The 18,572-nt window shown below is 45.9% G+C and overlaps 1 protein-coding gene across 3 annotated transcripts in view; it reads left to right on the top strand.

Annotated features, from left to right (window-relative positions):
• Positions 1–18,572, top strand: part of Tmc7 (transmembrane channel-like gene family 7) — a 48,989-nt gene that overhangs the window by 15,810 nt on the left and 14,607 nt on the right. For all 3 annotated transcript variants that reach the window (XR_003946428.1, XM_006507550.4, NM_172476.4), the window contains exons 2-8: positions 2,595–2,835; positions 4,655–4,803; positions 7,862–8,029; positions 10,082–10,164; positions 13,052–13,197; positions 16,175–16,322; positions 17,711–17,884. Coding sequence is in view for 2 of the 3 variants with exons in the window: in NM_172476.4 (NP_766064.2) it covers positions 2,595–2,835; positions 4,655–4,803; positions 7,862–8,029; positions 10,082–10,164; positions 13,052–13,197; positions 16,175–16,322; positions 17,711–17,884 (1,109 nt within the window). In the remaining variant the exon portion in view is untranslated. The remainder of the gene's footprint in view (positions 1–2,594; positions 2,836–4,654; positions 4,804–7,861; positions 8,030–10,081; positions 10,165–13,051; positions 13,198–16,174; positions 16,323–17,710; positions 17,885–18,572) is intronic.

Below are 18,572 nucleotides of genomic sequence, written 5' to 3'. Positions count from 1 at the left end.
TTACGGGGGGAGCACTGTGTGTCTGCCATATCACTGAGACTTGCCCCCTTGTGAGCACCTGTGATGCTGAGACCATGCCCATAGTACCTAGGCTTGGCCTTATGGGGTGCCCAGGCCTGCCCTTAAGGTCTCACTGGGTAGCCCAGGATGGTTTCAAATTCAGGATCTACCATCTTAGTCTCCTGAATTAGGAACACAGCATGAGTTACAGCACCCTACTGAGTGACCAGTTAAAGTGTGGTCAGAACAGAGTCAGCACTCATCTGCAGGTCCTTTACATGTAAGGTCTCACACAAGCATCTTGATTTTTCCCACATCCTACATACAATGCCCACATGGATGTTCTCTGTGACTGGAAACAAAGGCAGAGGCTTGATTCTTGTCTGTGGGTTCTACTGCCTGGATATCTTTTAAATTACATTTATTTGTTTGTAGTGTGTGTGCATGAATGTGTATGGTGCATGTTGGGGGTCAGAGGACAGCTTGCAAGAGTTGGTTCTCTCCCATCATGTGAGTTCTAGAAGTCAAACTCAGATTCTTAGTCTCAGTGGCAAGTGCCTTTACCCTATAAGCCATCTTGTTGACCCTGGTTGGTCCTTACAGGACTGGCTCCCAAATGCCCAAAATGGTTTCTGGACTCTATTATAACTTGATGCTGGCAGAGTACTTTTCTTTTGTGCCCTTGGTTAAAGCTAATCTCAGCTAAGGCTTAGGGGGAAAGGGTATAGACCGGCTGGATGATGCCACCATCTGCCAACCAAATGGACCTCTAGGCTCCTGTCTGTCTCTCCACCAGTGCTCCAGTCAGAAGTCTGCATATTCCTCTAAAGATGTGCCTTGTGCATGGCTGCCCCAGGATCCTTGCACTTCCTGCCCCCTCTGCTCTTCCCCACGTAGCCTCAAGTCTGTTCCTTCTTTCCATTGAGCTTCAGCTAAGGGTAAGAAAGAACTGATCTTTAACCAAAAGCAGTGTCTGGCCCCAGTCTCACCTCTGCCCCTTACCCTACAGCCCCCAAGTGTGCCTTTGTGTTCTCTTTACATTGTGCCTACCACTTCCTGTCATAAGTTTATCTCCAGCTTCTTGTCTGGTTGTCTTCTTGCCCCCCTCAGAATATGAGCTGCATAAGAGCAGGGCATTTCCCTTGATTCCCATGGCATCCCTAGCTCCAGAAAGGTTGTGTGGTAGATCTGTTTGTTGAATGACTATTTGGGATCAGGAAACAGAAGCTCCGAGAGGTTAAGTCATCTCCACTCCACTCCCCACACGCCCCAGACACACAACAAAAAAGGGACGAGTCAGGATATGAACTTAAGCCATTTAGCACCCAACAGGAAGAAGGATTGGTGTTAGGATGTGCATGGAGGTAATCGCTTAGGCAATCATGGTTCTTACACAGTATCATTTCCCCCACTTACTGGAGACACAGCACACATTGCTAGCTTCATTCAGCAAATGGACCATGAATTTAGCTAATGGCTACACCTGTCTATAGACACATCTATAGACAGCTCTTATAGAATGGTTTCACTGTTCTGTGTATCGTCATGGCCAACTACACACAGCCAGGGCTGGGGAGATGGCTTAGTGGGTGCCTTAGTCAGGGTTTCTATTCCTGCACAAACATCAGGACCAAGAAGCAAGTTGGGGAGGAAAGGGTTTATTCGGCTTACATTTCCATACTGTTGTTCATCACCAAGGAAGTCAGGACTGGAACTCAAGCAGGTCAGAAAGCAGGAGCTGATGCAGAAGCCATGGAGGGATGGTCTTTACTGGCTTGCTTCTCCTGGCTTGCTCAGCCTGCTCTCTTATAGAACCCAAGACTACCAGCCCAGAGATGGTCCCACCCACAAGGGGCCTTTCCCCCTTGATCACTAATTGAGAAAATGCCTTACAGCTGGATCTCATGGAGGCATCTCCCCAACTGAAGCTCCTTCCTCTGTGATAACTCCAGCTGTGTCAAGTTGACACCCAAAACCAGCCAGTACAGTGGGTAAAGTGCTTTGGATCCCCAAGTACCCACTTAAATGCTGCTGTCCAGCCCACTCCAATGCTCAGGAGGCAGAGATAGCCCATCTCCTGGAGCAAGCTGGTCAGCTAGACTATCTGGATGGGTGAGCTCTGGGTTCAAGTGAGAGACCCTGCCTGAATACATAGGTAGAGTGTGGTCACGAGAGACACCTGGCATTGTCCTCACCTACACGTGTGCATATGCGTGTGCAAGCTTATGCACACACTCACACACAGGAGAGCACACATACCTGCAAACAAAGCAGAATGATCCAGATTTGTAATTTGGGTTCGCACAACTTTGTAATTCCAACTACACAGGAGACGGAGGCAGGAGGATTTTTAATTTAAGGCCAGCCTGGGAAACTTAACAAAACCTTTCTAAGTACATGAAGGGCTGGCTGTGTAGCTCAGTGGTGGAGCACTTGCCTAGCATGTGTGAGGTCATGGATTCAGTTCCCAGCACAGCAAAAGAGAAAAGAAGATTCAGCTTCCCTGTCATTGGCCTGACGGGTGACCGTCTGCAAGGCTTGTTCATAGTCTGAGATCCAATGGCTGAGATCCAATGTTTTTGTCTTTCCCTCAGAGAACCTGTCTCTGGGTTCTAGCTGTTTCTCTCCACCTGTGAACTTCCTTCAAGAGCTGCCAAGCTATCGGTCAGTGGCACGTAGGAGAACAAACATCCTCTCTCGGGACAAGCAAAGTGGCACCCTGCTGAAGCCGACAGACTCTTTCAGTTGCCAGCTGGATGGAGGAATCACAGAAAACCTCAACAGCCAATCCATCCGCAAGTATGCACTGAACATCTCTGAGAAGCGGAGACTAAGGTTGGTTCCATAGCTGCCTGGAAGTGGCCATGTTATGATCTGGGAGAGGGGTGTGTGTGTGGTTGTATGGTGTGTGTGGTGTGTTCGTCATGGGTGGAACCCAGAGTTTATTCTGTAGTGAGCATTCCTAAGCTGCTGTGACCTTCAAGAAGTTGTTCACCCCCTGCTTGAATAAACAGTCCCAGGTTCAGTTCAGTGAGGGGGGTAGCCATTCAGTGAGCCACACACACACACACACACACATGCACACACGGAGGAAGAGAAGGAGGGAGGGAGAGAGAAGAGAGAGTGTCAAGCACACATGCATGCTCCCATGTAGGGGACAGAAGTGGACATTCAGTTCTCATTTATCATTTCACCTTATTTGGGGGGGGGGGCTCTCTCACAGAACCTGGAGTTTAGCAGTTGGCTATTCTGGCTGGCCAGCAAGTCTCCAAGTTCAACCTGTCCCCATTTCCCCCAGCTCTGGGGTTGTAGGCAAGACCTGGGGGTCCTAATCTGGTCCCCAGGCTGCATATCACACACCATACCTATTGAGTTGTCACTCCAGGCCTCTTCTCCGCTTTTTTTTTTTTTGGTCAAGATGTCTCTGTGTAACATAGGCTAACCTTTAACTCACCTCTCTGTTTCCCAAATGTCAGGATTACAAGCATGCACATTATATCCATTCATCATCTCTCTGTCCATCATCATCTATTCATCCACTAGTCAATATCCATCCATCCATCCATCCATCCATCCATCCATCTATCCATTCATCTATATCCATCCATCTATCCATCTATATATTTGTATACATCCATCAGTTTACTGTATCTATATTCATTTATCCAACTGTGTATCTCATCCACCCATTTATCAATATCTGTATCTATTCACTTGTCTGTCTAAAGCAGTTCACTTTTCATGAATATAGCAGTATATATTTAATGTATATGTTTTTATGAATATTGCTTTTTGATTAATGGTGGGTATTAAGAATATATTAAGCACCAGTTACTGAACTTAAGACAGTGTGCAGAGCAAAGCAGAAACAGTCAGACTAGGATTGTCATGAAATCAGCTGTCTGTGTTCTGTGTTTTCTGGGTCAGAGGACCATAGAAACAAATATTATATATTCTTAGAAGGCTTGTAGCATCAGGCTAGGTGTGGTGGTACATGCCTTTGATCCCTGCACTTGGGAGATGGAGGCAGGTCGATGAATCTCTGTGACTTCAAAGCCAGCCTACTTAGCATAGCAAGTCCCAGGCCAGTCAGAGCTGTCTCAAAAACCAACCAGCCAACCAACCAACCAAGCAGCCAACCATTTGTAGCATATTGGGAAAGACAAATGTTAATTGGAGAAGGTATGTTATCAAAAGAAGGGGTGTTCTAGAGATGAAATAGAATTTGATCAGCTGGCAGAGCAGGGCAAAAGGTCAGGACTGGCACTATAGGGTCATTGTACTGAGCACCACCGGCTATTTCCAGAAATGTTTTATCCCCACAGCTAGAAGCATCCATTAAAAAAACACTCCATCCCTCCTCCCTTCAGCCCCAGGCGTCTGCTAACCTACTGTCTCTGGACTTACCAATTCTAAACATTGTGTGACCATGGAACACAACCTCATGTCTGGCTTTTCTCACCACTTTGTGTGTGCTTTCAAGGGTCACTCACACTGGAGTGTGTATCATTGCTGTATCCCTTTTGATGACTGAATAGTATTTCAGAGTTATGACCACGGGCTCCCATCCAGGACGTCACAGAGCTTGGACTCGATGCTGCTTTGTCATTGTTATGCTCATGACCGTTTGTTTGTTTGTTTGTTTTTAATGTAGGGACATTCAGGAAACCCAAATGAAGTATTTATCAGAGTGGGACCAGTGGAAACGGTACAGCAGCAAGTCCTGGAAGAGGTTCCTAGAGAAAGCTCGAGAGATGACAACCCACCTGGAACTGTGGCGCAAAGACATCCGCAGCATTGAAGGTAGAGCCCATGTGCTGCCAGCCTCCCCGCAGCCAAGCAGCTCTGGGGGTTGTACCCACCCACTCCCAGCCTTCCCTCCCTTGGCTGAGGTGTGTGTGTGTTTTGGGGTGGATCTGGATTACCTGCTTGGCCTGTAAGCAACTTGAGTGTGCACCTGCTGAGGATTTCCTTCCAGGTTAAATGTTAGTGACTGTTCTTGTTACTGTAACAAAATACCGGACAGAAACAAATGAAGGAAGAAAGGTTTATTCTGGCTCTGTTTCAGAGTTCAGTCTGCCAGCAGGGCAAGGCATGGCAGCGGGGGTTTGAGGCTGGTGGTCACAGACATCTGTAGTCAGGACACAGAAGTGATGGATGTGGGTGCTCGCTCATGGTCTTCTTTTTATTCAGTCTGGCTCCCCAGCCCAGGGATGCTGCTGCCCACGTTCAGGTGGGTCTTCCCACCTTAGTCAACCCAACCTAATTATCCTTAGTAGGCTCTGTGCCTCTGTCATCTAGAAAGTTCACATAGCAGAGCTGGGGACAGGCCGGGCCTCTCCCATTCCTTATTTTCTATGGTAAAGCAAAACGATTTATAGTCAGTGCCTTACAACTGCTAAAGTAGTTTTCCTTAGCAAAGTCTGAGGAACATGGCAGGATATGTGGCAGAAGGGACATCTTCCTTATTGCCCACTCTAAAAATATAGTACCAAGCATGGTGTGCACAACTTTAATCCAGGCAGGGGCAGCTGAAACTGTGAGTTTCAGATGAGCCAGGACTATACATTGAAATCCTGTCCTTCTCCCTCCCCCCACCCCCCACCAAATACTGGGTACCTTCTGGTCTTCTGGCAGAGGAGGGTGGGCATAGCTCAGTTGGTAGGACTACAGAATTGCTCTTGAAGAGGACGCAAGTTCTGTTTCCAGCACCCACACTGTGCAGCTCATACCAACCTATAGCTCCAGCTCCAGGGACTCCAACACCCTCTTCTGGCCCCCTACGGGCATCTGCACAACTCCCCTCACAATACACATAATTTAAATAAAATCTTTGAATATACTGTTGATAGTTTATTCTCCTTTATAAATTGTTGTTTTATATGGAGACCGTAAACATATTTCCCAGGGGTCTTCTAGGCCCATCTAGAACTTATACACACACACACATACACACACACACACACACACACACACACACACACACAGACACACACGCACGCACACGCACACACATACACACACACGCACACGCACGCACAGACACACGCACACACACACACACACACACACACACACACACACACTTTCTCCTGAGATGGAAGCTTAGTATGGTACTGAGCAAATCTTTACTGAGCATCAGCAATGCACCGAGTGTCGCCTTTGGCACCTGGCTCATATTACCTCTGTCAGTTAGACCTTCTAATGTCTCCCTACCCCTTTTGTTTTTCTCTGTGTGTACCAAGCTGGCCTTGAACTCACAGAGACCTGCTAGTCCTCATAAGACCTCATCCCCACCCCTTTGCCTCTCTCTATGTAGCATAGGCTGGCCTTGAACTCAGAGATCTGCCTACCAGTGCTGGTATTAAAAGTGTGTGCCACCACGCCCAGCCTCACAAAACCCTTTCATGTGGGCACTCACCATTTCCCTGCCATACGAAGGTTAAGATGCTTGCCCAAGTGCACCCAGCTAGGATAAGGCAGGGCCAGCCTTTGAACTCGGGCAGTCATGCTTCACTGGCCAAGTGAGTGTTGAGTGTGAAATGTGCCCCCACAGACTCCTGTTTGAACACTTGGTCTTCAGCTGGCCTCAAAGTGGTGTCTAACTGGTGGAAATGGATCACTGCTGGGGTGGGCGATGGAGTTTGAGATTTCTTAGCCAGGTCCCACTTCCTGTCTCTCCTCTGCCTCCTAACCATGAACACAAAGTGACCAGCCCCCTCAACACTTCTGCAGCTGTGCCTTCTGCTCTGTGATAGACTGTGTCCCCTCAAACTGTGAGCCCCTAAATACCTCCCTCCTTGAGTTGCCTGTCAGGTACCGGGCCACAGTGACAAGGGGAGGGGTCAGTGTGCTGTGCCCAGCTTTTCTCTGGTTGGGTGGGACACTCCTGGAGACTTCTGACTATCACATGCCTTAGAGGCTTTCTTATCCCTGAAGAACTGGGGTTTCTTGGCTGACTGGATGTCCTTTTGGCAGAAGGAGAAGGGGTGCAAATCAAAGCCGCTACCTCTGGTGACACGGCCGAGTGTTTGACAGTGCAGTGTGTCGGTGCCAGCAACAAGGATGTCACTCTGCAGACCATCCTCGGGCATTCAGTCCTTCTCTGCTAAGGGGCTGCTCTTCTGTTCCATTTCTGACCCTAAAGTCACTGCCATTGTCCAGAGAGGGGCAGAGAAGGCACCGAGAGCCCGAGTGCTCATTCTTAACAACTGTGAGCTAGACAGAGCTTCTGCCTTTTAAAATGTACGAAAAACCTACAGCAAGTGACCCAGTAAATGAAATGCCGTGGAGTCTGAGATGAAGAATGAGAAATGTGCTACCACAGTCTCTTCAGCATTCCCCTGGGCGTCTTAGCTAACTACACCTCAGGCAGGGATGACGGAGAAAGGGAAAGAATTATATAATACCATTTGTCCAGATTATAGATACATAGGAAATAAAAAGACAAGTTATTGGAATCAGTATGTGAATTTAACAAGGTTGTTGATTTGACAAGGTCTGTATAAAATTGGTTATATCCCCCCCACCTGTAGGGGATGCTGGGAACTGAACCCAGGGCTTTGCACATGCTAGGTAAGCGTTCCTCCACCTCTGAGCTACAGTTCCAGACATAAGTGTATTTCTTCATGTTAGCAACATTTAGAAAAATAAGGTTTTTTAAATATATATATGTATATATATATTTAAATTTTTTAATTACATGTGTGTAGGGTATATATGCATAGGTGCTAGTGCCTGAGGAGGAAGTTGGATAGCCTGGAGCTATAGTGACAGGCGGTTGTCCTGAATAAGGCGGGTCCGCCCACCTCAGTCCACAGTGTGGGGCTGGTCACTGACAGCCGTGTTGCTTCTCTTTCAGGAAAGTTTGGCACGGGGATCCAGTCCTACTTCTCATTCCTGCGGTTCCTGGTGGTGCTGAACCTGGTGATATTCCTGATCATCTTCATGTTGGTTTTGCTTCCAATCCTACTCACCAAGTACAAGATTACCAACAGCACTTTTGTGCTCATCCCGTTCAAAGACATGGGTGAGTGGAAGGGCTGCGCCAGCTGCAAGGCTTCCCTTCCTGCGCATCTTGGTTCTGAGCCTCAGGCGACTGTCAGTAGAGATGAGTCTGGGTATGCTGCAGAAACAGGTGATTCTGTTATCCTCGGTGGCAGTGGCTGTAAACACTGACCTCTCACTCACAGTCCAGATCCATCCCGGGCTAGGGAATCTTCACTCGGGAGCCTGAACTTTTGGGGCAGCCATGATGGTCACCACGATGCAGCGGAAATGAGGCACAGCAGATGTGTGCTGATTCCTGATGCTGCTGTTTGGACACGACAGACAAACATAGTTCTTCCACATCTCATTGGCCACACCAGGACACCCAGTTCCTTCTGGGTTCATGAGAGCTCGTGGGAGGAGCAATGCAGGGTGGGGTGTTTAGCAAACCTAAATGAATCTACCCTTAGTCTAACGTCATTTCAAGATTGTTATCTATGAAAAGAACATGCTTGAAGCTGATTGCAATTCCACAATGATGCCAGACCCTAACAGTAGGTGCTGGACTAGGCGTTTGTATTCTCAACAAAACTCAGATCTGGGGATTCTATTAGCCCAGATGAGGCGGGGGGGGGGGGGGGGGTTCCTCTGCTTCACAGACATTCACTGCAAACCTGCAATCCCAGGCTCAGTAAAGGAGCCGGCTTGGTCCCAGATCTTCTGAAGGTCTTCAGAAATCACCACACCCTCCTGTCAAACGACTCCTTACCCAGAAGAACCCTGGAGAACGACTTCAGAGACCTTATACACCCCAGCTCCCCTTTGTTTCCATCTTCAGTCTCTTAAAATCCATATAACCTGCCACTTCAGACTTTGTGTAAAGCCTGATTTCTGCCAAGAGTGCCCTCCTGCTTTCTCATGTATCCATGTTTTAGAGACATATTTCCTGCTACTGTGAAAATCAACATTAGGTTGCCAGGCCAGATGTACTGGTCAGTTATCCTTCCTGGGCCTCAGTTTCTTTCTGTGTTGAGCTGGGTGACCATTTAAATAATGAGATGTTTATTCCTCCATTAAAATACTTCATTGAATACTTAACTCCTTTAAAGAACAATAAATATTGGACTGCTGAGAGGGCTCAGATTTGGTTCCCAGCTCTGTAGTAGGCAGCTCACAGCTGCCCGTAACTCTAGCTGCAGGGATATGATGACATGTTCAGGCCTTGGTGGGCAATTGCATGCATGTGTCCTCTCATACATGTAATTAAAAATAAGACAAATATTAAAATGTAATATTAAGCACCACCAAGTGCACGGGGAGGTACCTACCTTACAATCCTGCTTAGGAGGCTGAGCTAGGAAGATACTGACTTGGGGGCTAGTGAGCTAGATAGTGAGACCTTGTCTCCAAAAACTGAAACGAGGGGATGGATAGCTGGCCCAGCAGCTAAGAGCATGTACTGCTTTTTCAGAGGATCCAGGTGTGGGTAATAGCATCCACATCTGGTAGCCCACAGCTGCCTATAACTTCAGTTCCCAGGGATCTAACACCCTCTGTGGGCACCTGCATGAACATGTTTTAAACACACACACACACACACACACACACACACACACACACACACTCAAACAAACACACAATAAAGTACACAATCAATCAATCAATCAATGGATGAAATGAACACCCAGTAAACACACAAAAATAAAGATAGCTTTAAGCTGTTTAGTAAAGGAACATACTAAAGGAAAGTGGGAAGGAAAAAGGAAATGCTAATAATGGAAGAGGAAGGGGGATGTATCAGACACAGGAAATGACAGACAGCTGGCGTATCTGAGTAGGTAGCCACTGCTCACAAACTTCAACAGGCCAGTTACTGATACAGAGAACTTGTGACACATCCTTGTTTATTTTTTTTTAGGTATATTTATGTATTTAATGTATATGAGTACACTGTAGCTGTCTTCAGACACACCAGAAGAGGGCATCAGATCCCATTACAGATGGTTGTGAGCCACCACGTGGCTCTGTTAGAACAGTCAGTGCTCTTAACCACTAAGCTATCTCGCCAGCCCCTTGTTTTTGTTTCTTGCAGATATTCAGTGCACACTGTATCCAATAAGTAGCTCTGGGCTCATTTACTTCTACAGTTACATCATAGACCTGCTGTCTGGAACAGTAAGTATTTAACTCAATCCTCTGTGGGCCTGTACACTGACAGCGCTTTGGAGTCCTGAGTGGTGCTCTGTGGTGCAGGTGGAGAGACAGAAGGATTGTCAGGCGAGCCTAGGCTACACAGTGAGAGGCAATGCCAGCGTTGACAGTGAACAGAGGAAAGGGGTTGCAGTCCTCTGCTCACCTAGACCTTCCACTAGAGTTCAGGAAGTACTACCCCCTGCTGCCTTTCCTGCTCTCTGCTGCCTTTGTTGCCTTGCATTTGTGGTTGTCTGCTGATGGACATTCATCTGGTGAACTCTCTGGGGAAAATCTCAATTCTGAACAGGTCTGAGGTCGCAGACGCTTTTGGTTCCAGGCATTTCAGATAGAATGCATTTAGCGTACAGATTAAACCATCTTCCTGGAAGTTGCTAGTACTAAAATGCCACGCCATAGAACTTGCTGCTTTTCTGAATAGACAAGTAAAAGGCCTGGAATCTGTCCATTTCATTTAATATTGTGGGGAGGCTGGAGGTGTTTTTATGTTTCCAAAGTCAATGTTTTCTTCAGAACAGCTCTGGTGGTTGGGTGCACAGTCAAATGCCAGATATGTACTTGAGAAAATGGAAGCTCGCAAAGGAGAAGAACTCAGCAGCTTGCCTGAAGTCATTGTTACTGAAAGCAAGACTTGACTGATCATAATGGTGCATGCCTTTGTTCCTAGCACAAGAGGCAGAGCAGGTGGATTTCTGTGAGTTCTTGGCCCGCTTGGTCTACAATCAGGCATGCATAGTGATGCCCTGTCTCATTAAAAAAGAAGAAATGAAGGAAGGAAGGAAGGAAGGAAGGAAGGAAGAAAGGGAAAGGAAAGGAAAGGAAAGGAAAAGAAAAGAAAAGAAAAGAAAAGAAAAGAAAGAGAAAAGAAAGAGAAAAAGAAAAAGAAATTGTGGAACCAAGCTCGGAGCTGCCATCTTCCTTATTCCTCTCCATCTCCTCCTCCTTTTTGGTTTCTCAAGACAGGAGTTCACTGAGTAGCCCCATTTCTTTCATTGCATCCCCCAAAGCACCATGTGTTAGTATGTTTTGCAGGACAGTTAGTGGCACATGATCACAGATGTGCAACCCAGGAAGCGTGCTTAAGCAACCCTGTCCAAAAGAACTTCCTACAGTGTTCTGGAGAGCAGCCTGAGTCTGTCGGTCCCATGAGGGAGCCATGGGCTCCTGAGCTCTTGAGATGTGGCCTCTGTGACTGAGGAATGGGCTTTATTTCTTGCTATTGTTGTCACTTCACACTGAAATAGGCCCAACAGGAAGAAAGAGGGCCAGAGGTAAGATGACAAGCTTGGCTTCTGAAAACAGGCTCCTTTAGAAGTCAGGAAATTTACCTTCTAGGCTCTCTTGCCCTCTGACTCTGTTTCTTAGTTAGGGTTTTACTGCTGTAATGAGACACCTTGACCACAGCAACTCTATGAAGAAAAACATTTCAATGGGGCTGGTTTACAGGTTCAGAGGTTCAGTCTATTTTCATCGAGGACTTTGTCATCTTTTTGTTTATTTTTAAACAGAATTTTGCTTTTTGGCTCAGGCAGACCTTAAACTTCCCAGCATTTTTGTGTGTTTACCTCTAATGCTTAGATCCCTGATCCACTTTAAGCTGATGTTTATATGATTTGGCTCTCTGTGTGTCTATTGTTTGTTGAGAAGACATGTTTTCCCCTCTACTAAAAACCTGCTGGCTGGAGATACATAGGTGCTTTGTTCTGTTTTTCTGCTATGTGTATCTGGTTTTGTTATTTGCTTTTGTTTTAGACAGGGTCTCACTATGTAGACAAGGCTGGCCCTGAACTCACAGAAATCTACCTACCTCTTTCCCAAGTGATGGAATTAAAGGCCAATATGTCTGGCTTCTGGGCCTGTTTTATGCCTGCACTGGATGATCTTGAGTTTGCTTTGCAGTAAGCCCAGGAGACAAGACTTCCAACTTTACTCCTTTTTGTCAAGGTTGCTTTGGCCACTGACTCCCTTGCAGCTACATCTAAACTTTAAGACCAGCCTGTTGTTTCTAATGAGGCCAGCTGGGGCTCTGATTGGGACCGTGCTGGTTCTGTAGACCAATTTGTGGAGTGTTGATGTGGAAGTACTAGGCCAAAAGCACCTCTCCATTAATTTATTTTTCATTGGTTCTTTTGTTTGTTTGTTTTGTTATTTTGAGATAATGTCTCATGTAGCCCAGGCTGGCACCAACTAGTTATGTGTCTCAAAGGATGATTTTAACTTTCCAATCCATCTGCTTCTACCACCAGAGTGCTATGATTACAGGCGTCTGCCCCCATGCCTCGTTTAAGCTTGTGTATAATGGCCCTGTAACACTCTACAACTACAGCCCCAGCCCATGTTTATTTCAACTATGGATCATAGTTTTTAGAATATACTATTTATACTTGTGTTAAACATATTCTTAACTTTTCTTTTTGACATTATGACCTAGATTTCTTTTCACTTTAAGTTAAATATGATTTACCAGCTAGCTTTAAAAAAATTATTTAATTTTTGTTATGTGTATATGGATGTGTCTGTGTTAGGAGTATGTGCACATGAGACAGTTCCCTTTGTAGGCCAGAAGAGAGGGCATCAGGTCCCCCAGAGCTGGAGTTAGAGGAGGTTGGGAACCCTCGGTTTGTGGGTGCTAGAAACCAAACTTGGGTCCTCTGCAAGAGTATACATATTTCCAGCACTTAACAGTTATTTTGATGCACAGCTTTTAGCAGTACCTCAGTCCCTAAATACTAGCTGAGCACCCCATATACCTTGGGCCTCTTTCTGGTGTGGAAAGATTCCAGGATGAACAAGGATACTTCCGTGCCTGCTTGAGCTGACCCACCTGGCCCCATGTTCTTGCTTTGTTCAGGGATTCTTGGAGGAGACCAGCCTTTTTTATGGGCACTACACCATTGATGGTGTAAAGTTCCAGAGCTTCACGTATGACCTGCCCCTGGCTTACTTGATAAGCACGATTGCCTACCTGGCCCTGAGCCTCCTTTGGATCGTGAAAAGGTAAGTGTACCTTTGGTTCCATTTGGTTAATTTTAATGTAAATGTTTGCAGTAAATTAATATGGAGGCTGTTTTTCTTTAATCTAGCTAGTTCCCCAATAACGACACAGAGAGATCAAGATATATTTTCAAGCTTCACCTCAATACCTGGGTAGTCAATTGATCTATCTTTATCCCTTAAAGTATTTGTCTCCCAGCCAGAATTCCTATACTGTGCGCTTGTAGGCCTTCCATTGCTCCCTCTGAGCTCTCACGGATTCCTTTGATCCCTCCCCATGGCTCAATCTCAGTCTTCCTCCTCCTCTTCATCTTTCTCCTCCTCCTTTCTCTTTCTCTCTCTCTCTCTCTCTCTCTCTCTCTCTCTCTCTCTCTCTCCTCCCCTCCCCCTCCCCCTCCCCCTTTCCCTGGCTGGCAGAAGCTCCGCCCTATTCTCTTTTTTTTTGCACAGCTATTGGCTGGTCAGCTTTTATTGACAAGGTAGAGAATAAACAGTAAGCATTGTTTACACATACCTGAGACAGGAGATTTTTGACACAAGCATTACAAGATATCGGGGCAGATAAAAATCAGCATTTGAGCCGGGCGGTGGTGGTGCACGCCTTTAATCCCAGCACTTGGGAGGCAGAGGCAGGCGGATTTCTGAGTTCGAGGCCAGCCTAGTCTACAGAGTGAGTTCCAGGACAGCCAGGGCTATACAGAGAAACCCTGTCTCGAAAAACAAACAAAAAAAAAACCAAAAACAAAAACAAAAAAATCAGCATTTGAATAAACACAAGGATAATCTTTTCACAGTACAGAAAAACATTATGCGTACAGGAAGATTTATTTGGGCTTATGGTTGCAGGGAATTTCAGTTCCTCACAGTGAGGAAAACGTGGCTGTAAGAGCATGAGACAGAAGCTTGTCCTTGTCCGTATGGTGATGGGTCAGAAAGCAGAGAACACTCTGCAACCAGGGGGTAGCCCTGGGACCTATCTCTGCAAGCCAGTCCCACATCCTAAAGGTTCCATAACCCCTCACCCACATGAGCCTCTGGGAGCATCTCAGATTGATGGAACTCTTTATGGCTGTACTCTCTTACTGTTCTATGGATTCTGGAAGTCAGGGCCTGAAAGTTGAGCAGAGCCTATGCTATGGCCAGGCTTTGGGAAAGGGATTGAGTGTGCTGTAGCCAAGATATGGAGGAAGTAGAAGTCAGGAGCTAGCATCTGGAGCAGCAGCCTGCAGTTCAGTGTGCTAAGTGCTTCTTCCAGATCCCTCTTCCTGACCGGCTTTGTCCTGGCTGGGGAATGTTATATTAACGAGGTCTCTATTGGCTTGCAAATGGCAGAAAACCAATTCTGGTTAATTGGACCATTGGGGAATTGAGTGCACAGAGAGCCAAGGAAAGGGAGAGACTGCTCTGAGAAGGATACAGCCAAAGCTTATAGAAACAGTATCAAAAGCAAGGGCTTCCTCTGCCCTGAGTGTTTGTGTAATGACAGGAACCTTGCAGTCATGGGAAATAACACACCAGTTTCTGTCAGCCTGTAGCCAAGTCTGTGCTCAGCTCACAGCCACAGAAACCTATGAAGGTGTTTTTGGCTCTGTCCACTCAGATACCTAATCCTGACCCTTCCATTGTGGTCAGGGCCAGGAGACGGTGGTGTTGAGGCCCTATTGGTGTATGGCCAGCCCTTGGTAAGGGTCATGGCGTTTGGATGTGAAATTCCCTGTAAAGACTCAGGTGTAGTGGGTTGGTCCCCAGATGGTGGCGCTGTTTAGAGATGAATGTATCAGGAGGTGCTAATCTCATAGATGGCGTTCACAGCTAAATTGGCTATTAGAAGCTGGGCCTGGTTGGAGGAAGCAAGTGAAACACTTTGCATTCCTTCCCTCTTTCTGCTTCCTAGACACCATGCAGTACTTCCCTCTCTCCTCCCCCCATCTCCCTCTCTCCCTACCCCTCTCTCCCTCTCTGCTTCTTCTATCATGCCCAATTGCCATAATACCCTCCCATCACTTCAGGCCCAGCAGTGGAACCAGCCAACTATGGATAGAAATTTCTGGAATAGTGAAACAAATAAACCTTCCTTTAAACTGCCTATCTCGGGTATTTGCCAAACTTGTGAAAAGTTTGTCCCTTCGGGTCATGGGCCACCAAGGTGTGTGGTTCCTTGACAGAACAACTCCCAAGACAGCAATCCCCAAGAGGAATTCTAAATACTGTTCATAATTGTCTCACTGCATAGTAGCCAGAACACAATAGAAGCTGTATTTGTGAATACCACAAGAGACTACTGAACTAAAACTTTGGACCATACATCATACATGCTAATAGACACCTGTTAGCTATTCAAGAGGCTGAGGCAGGGGATCACAAGTTTGAGAATCAAATGGGACACCTCAACAAATGTTTCAAAATAAAATGTATAAGAGGAGGGAGCTGGTAGTCTAGCTCAGATATTAACCTGGCCTGGTAGAGACTTTGGGTTCAATTGTCAGCATTGTAGCAAAAAATAAAATACATAAGGTAAAATAAATAAATATAAAGAAATTATTTTTGAAAAAAAAAAGAAGCTAATGAGTGGGGTGCTGAAGAGATGGCTCAGTGGTAAATGTTCACTGATGCTCTTCTAGAGGACAGCGGTTGGCTTGATTCTCAGCACCCACACGGTGGCTCACAAGCATCTACAACTCCGATTCCAGGTTAACTGATGCCCTCACTTGGCTTTCACAGGCAAACATGTAAGCAAAACATCCATACACATAAAATAAGTATATTTTTTAAAAGGAAGTTATTAAATGGACAAAAAGATAATGGTTTTCATCAATGAGATAGATACCTGCTCAGCTGCCATATGGATTCAGAACAAACTTGACTGTGTCACAGTGAGCCAGCAATGGACTTATGTTCAATTTTGTAAATCTTAAATGAGACCAACTCACCATCCTATACTTTGCTGCTGTTCTCAGAGTGATGCTTTTTTGGGGGCCAGGTCGGTGGAAGGGTTCAAGATCAACCTGATTCGGAGCGAGGAACACTTTCAGAGTTACTGTAATAAGATCTTCGCTGGCTGGGACTTCTGCATCACCAACCGCAGCATGGCTGAGCTGAAGCACAGCAGCTTGCGGTACGAGCTCCGAGTGAGTGCTGCCGGGTTGCCCTGGGGAGGGACCTCAGTCCTGGGGAGGGACCTCACTGGCCAGGTTGGATCTGGGGAGGCTGTTTGCAGGTTTCATGGGATTGCAGGGCCCAGTCTGTCTCAGCACACTTCCCTGTTGCAGTTTTTAAGAGCTCTTTATAGCAAACAGCTTATTGGACTGATCACCTTTAACCCAAACATGGGTGCTAGAAACTTGGGACTGGGAAGGGAGGTGGGACACACATGGGGCCAGAGCAGATGATTTCTTACCTTTACCTCTACTATCTTACTGATATCCTTCCTGGTCATAGCTGCCATAAACTTTGTTTGTACTAGAAACATGAAGAGAATGCTGTGATAGTAATGGATTAGAGAGAAGTTGAAAAATAACAGGGAAACTTCCACGTTAATAGAGAAAGAGAAATGAATAGCATGTTGGTCAAGCCCATCAGAAAAGGGTTGGGAGAGGGAATATAAAGCTTAATGAAGGAAGCTGGGTGGGGTTATATCTATTATTAACATTACACTAAATATGAATGGATTAAATTCTGTTTAATGCAGAGACCTCCAGGCTAGATAAAAAACAAACATAGTAGGACACACCCATAATCCTAGCTACTTGAAAGGTCGAGAAAGAAGAGCTAAAATCTGAGGCTGTTCTGGGCAACTTAATAAGGCTATCTCAAAACCAAAAACTTTTGTTAAGGGTTGGAGATGGAGGAAGATGGTAGAATCCTGGCCTGGCATACACAAGGCACCCTGGGTTCAATCCTCAGAACTTCAGATAGATAAAGGAGAAATTAATAAAATTAAAATAATGGTAACCACATATATTCTATGTAAAGAAATATTGCACAGTCTGCATATGCATATACACACATACATAAACACACACACACACACACACACACACACACATCATTATAAATGCTGATTCAGCTTACACATTTATTACAAAGCTAAATGCAGTCTTGAGTAGGGGATTCTACCTTACCATAACATAAGCCAGTGGTTCTCAACCCCTTCAATTACAGGTCAGCCAGTCATGACCCCTTTAGGGGGTCAAATGACCCTTTCACAGATGTCACCTAAGACTACCAGAAAATACAGATATTTACATTGTGATTCCTAACAGTAGCAAAATTAGAGTTACAAAGTAGCAACAACAATAATTCATGGTTGGGGGTCACCACAACATGAGGAACTGTATTAAAAGGGTCGCAGAATTAGGAAGGTTGAGAATCATTGCTATAAGCCTTAGATGTAAAAACTGGCAGGGCTTAGCCTGGGAAGGTATCATCGGCAACATGAATACTTCAGAGAAACATGGAGAGTTACGTTTCACATACCCCTCCCAGTGCTCACAAATGAGTTTTCTTCGGTCCTCAGGCAGATCTGGAAGAAGAGAGAATACGACAGAAAATAGCAGAAAGGACCTCAGAGGAGACCATCCGCATTTACACTTTGAGGCTGTTTTTGAACTGCATTGTGCTTGCTGTGCTAGCGGCATGCTTTTATGCAATCTACCTAGCAACTGCCTTCTCACAGGAACACATGAAAAAAGTAAGTGTCACACGAGAGTCCGGTTGATCTTTTGCTCTGGTGGGGTTTGTGCACATGGGTACATGGGCCTAGGGAGATCCCCCTGAAATTAGAGATTCAGGAGGCTGTGGATGCTCGAAACGGAATCCAGGCACACTGCAAGAGCAGTATACACTCTTAACTCCCGAGGCCTCTCTCCACCCACAGTGATGTAAAAAAAAAACCCATGTTGGAATGAGCATGGTTGTGCTTACCTGTAATTCCAGCACTGAGGAGACATGGACAGAACTTCATAGTAAGTCTTTTTTAGATATATAATAATCTAATTTGGGTGGTGGCGGCTCATGCCTTTAATCCCAGTACTTGGGAGGCAGATCTGTGAGTTTTGAGGCCAACCTGGTCTACAGAGTGAGTTCTAGAAGAGACAGGGCTACGCAGAGAAATCCTGTCTCGAAAATCAAAAAGACAGTCTAAATTGGTCTAGTGGCTCTAAATGATTAGGCATAGATACCCATGTACTATAGATACCATTCAGCATGTGGCTTTGGCATCCATAGGCTGTAGCTGTTTTCTGTATGGTGCAAGATGGTTCACTGCTGTATCCCCATTCTAGCCAAAGGGAAAGTGGTGGGGCTGGGACAGGCCTGGCTCTTCAAGGATGAGATGTGGAGTTTGATTTTAAACTTCTGCTCTGCAGTGGCTAAGTGAT

The sequence above is a fragment of the Mus musculus genome, chromosome 7, assembly GCF_000001635.26.
Source record: "Mus musculus strain C57BL/6J chromosome 7, GRCm38.p6 C57BL/6J".
Lineage (NCBI taxonomy): Eukaryota > Metazoa > Chordata > Mammalia > Rodentia > Muridae > Mus > Mus musculus.
Note: the sequence above shows the minus strand (reverse complement) of the source record. Positions and strands in the feature narration are given on the sequence as shown.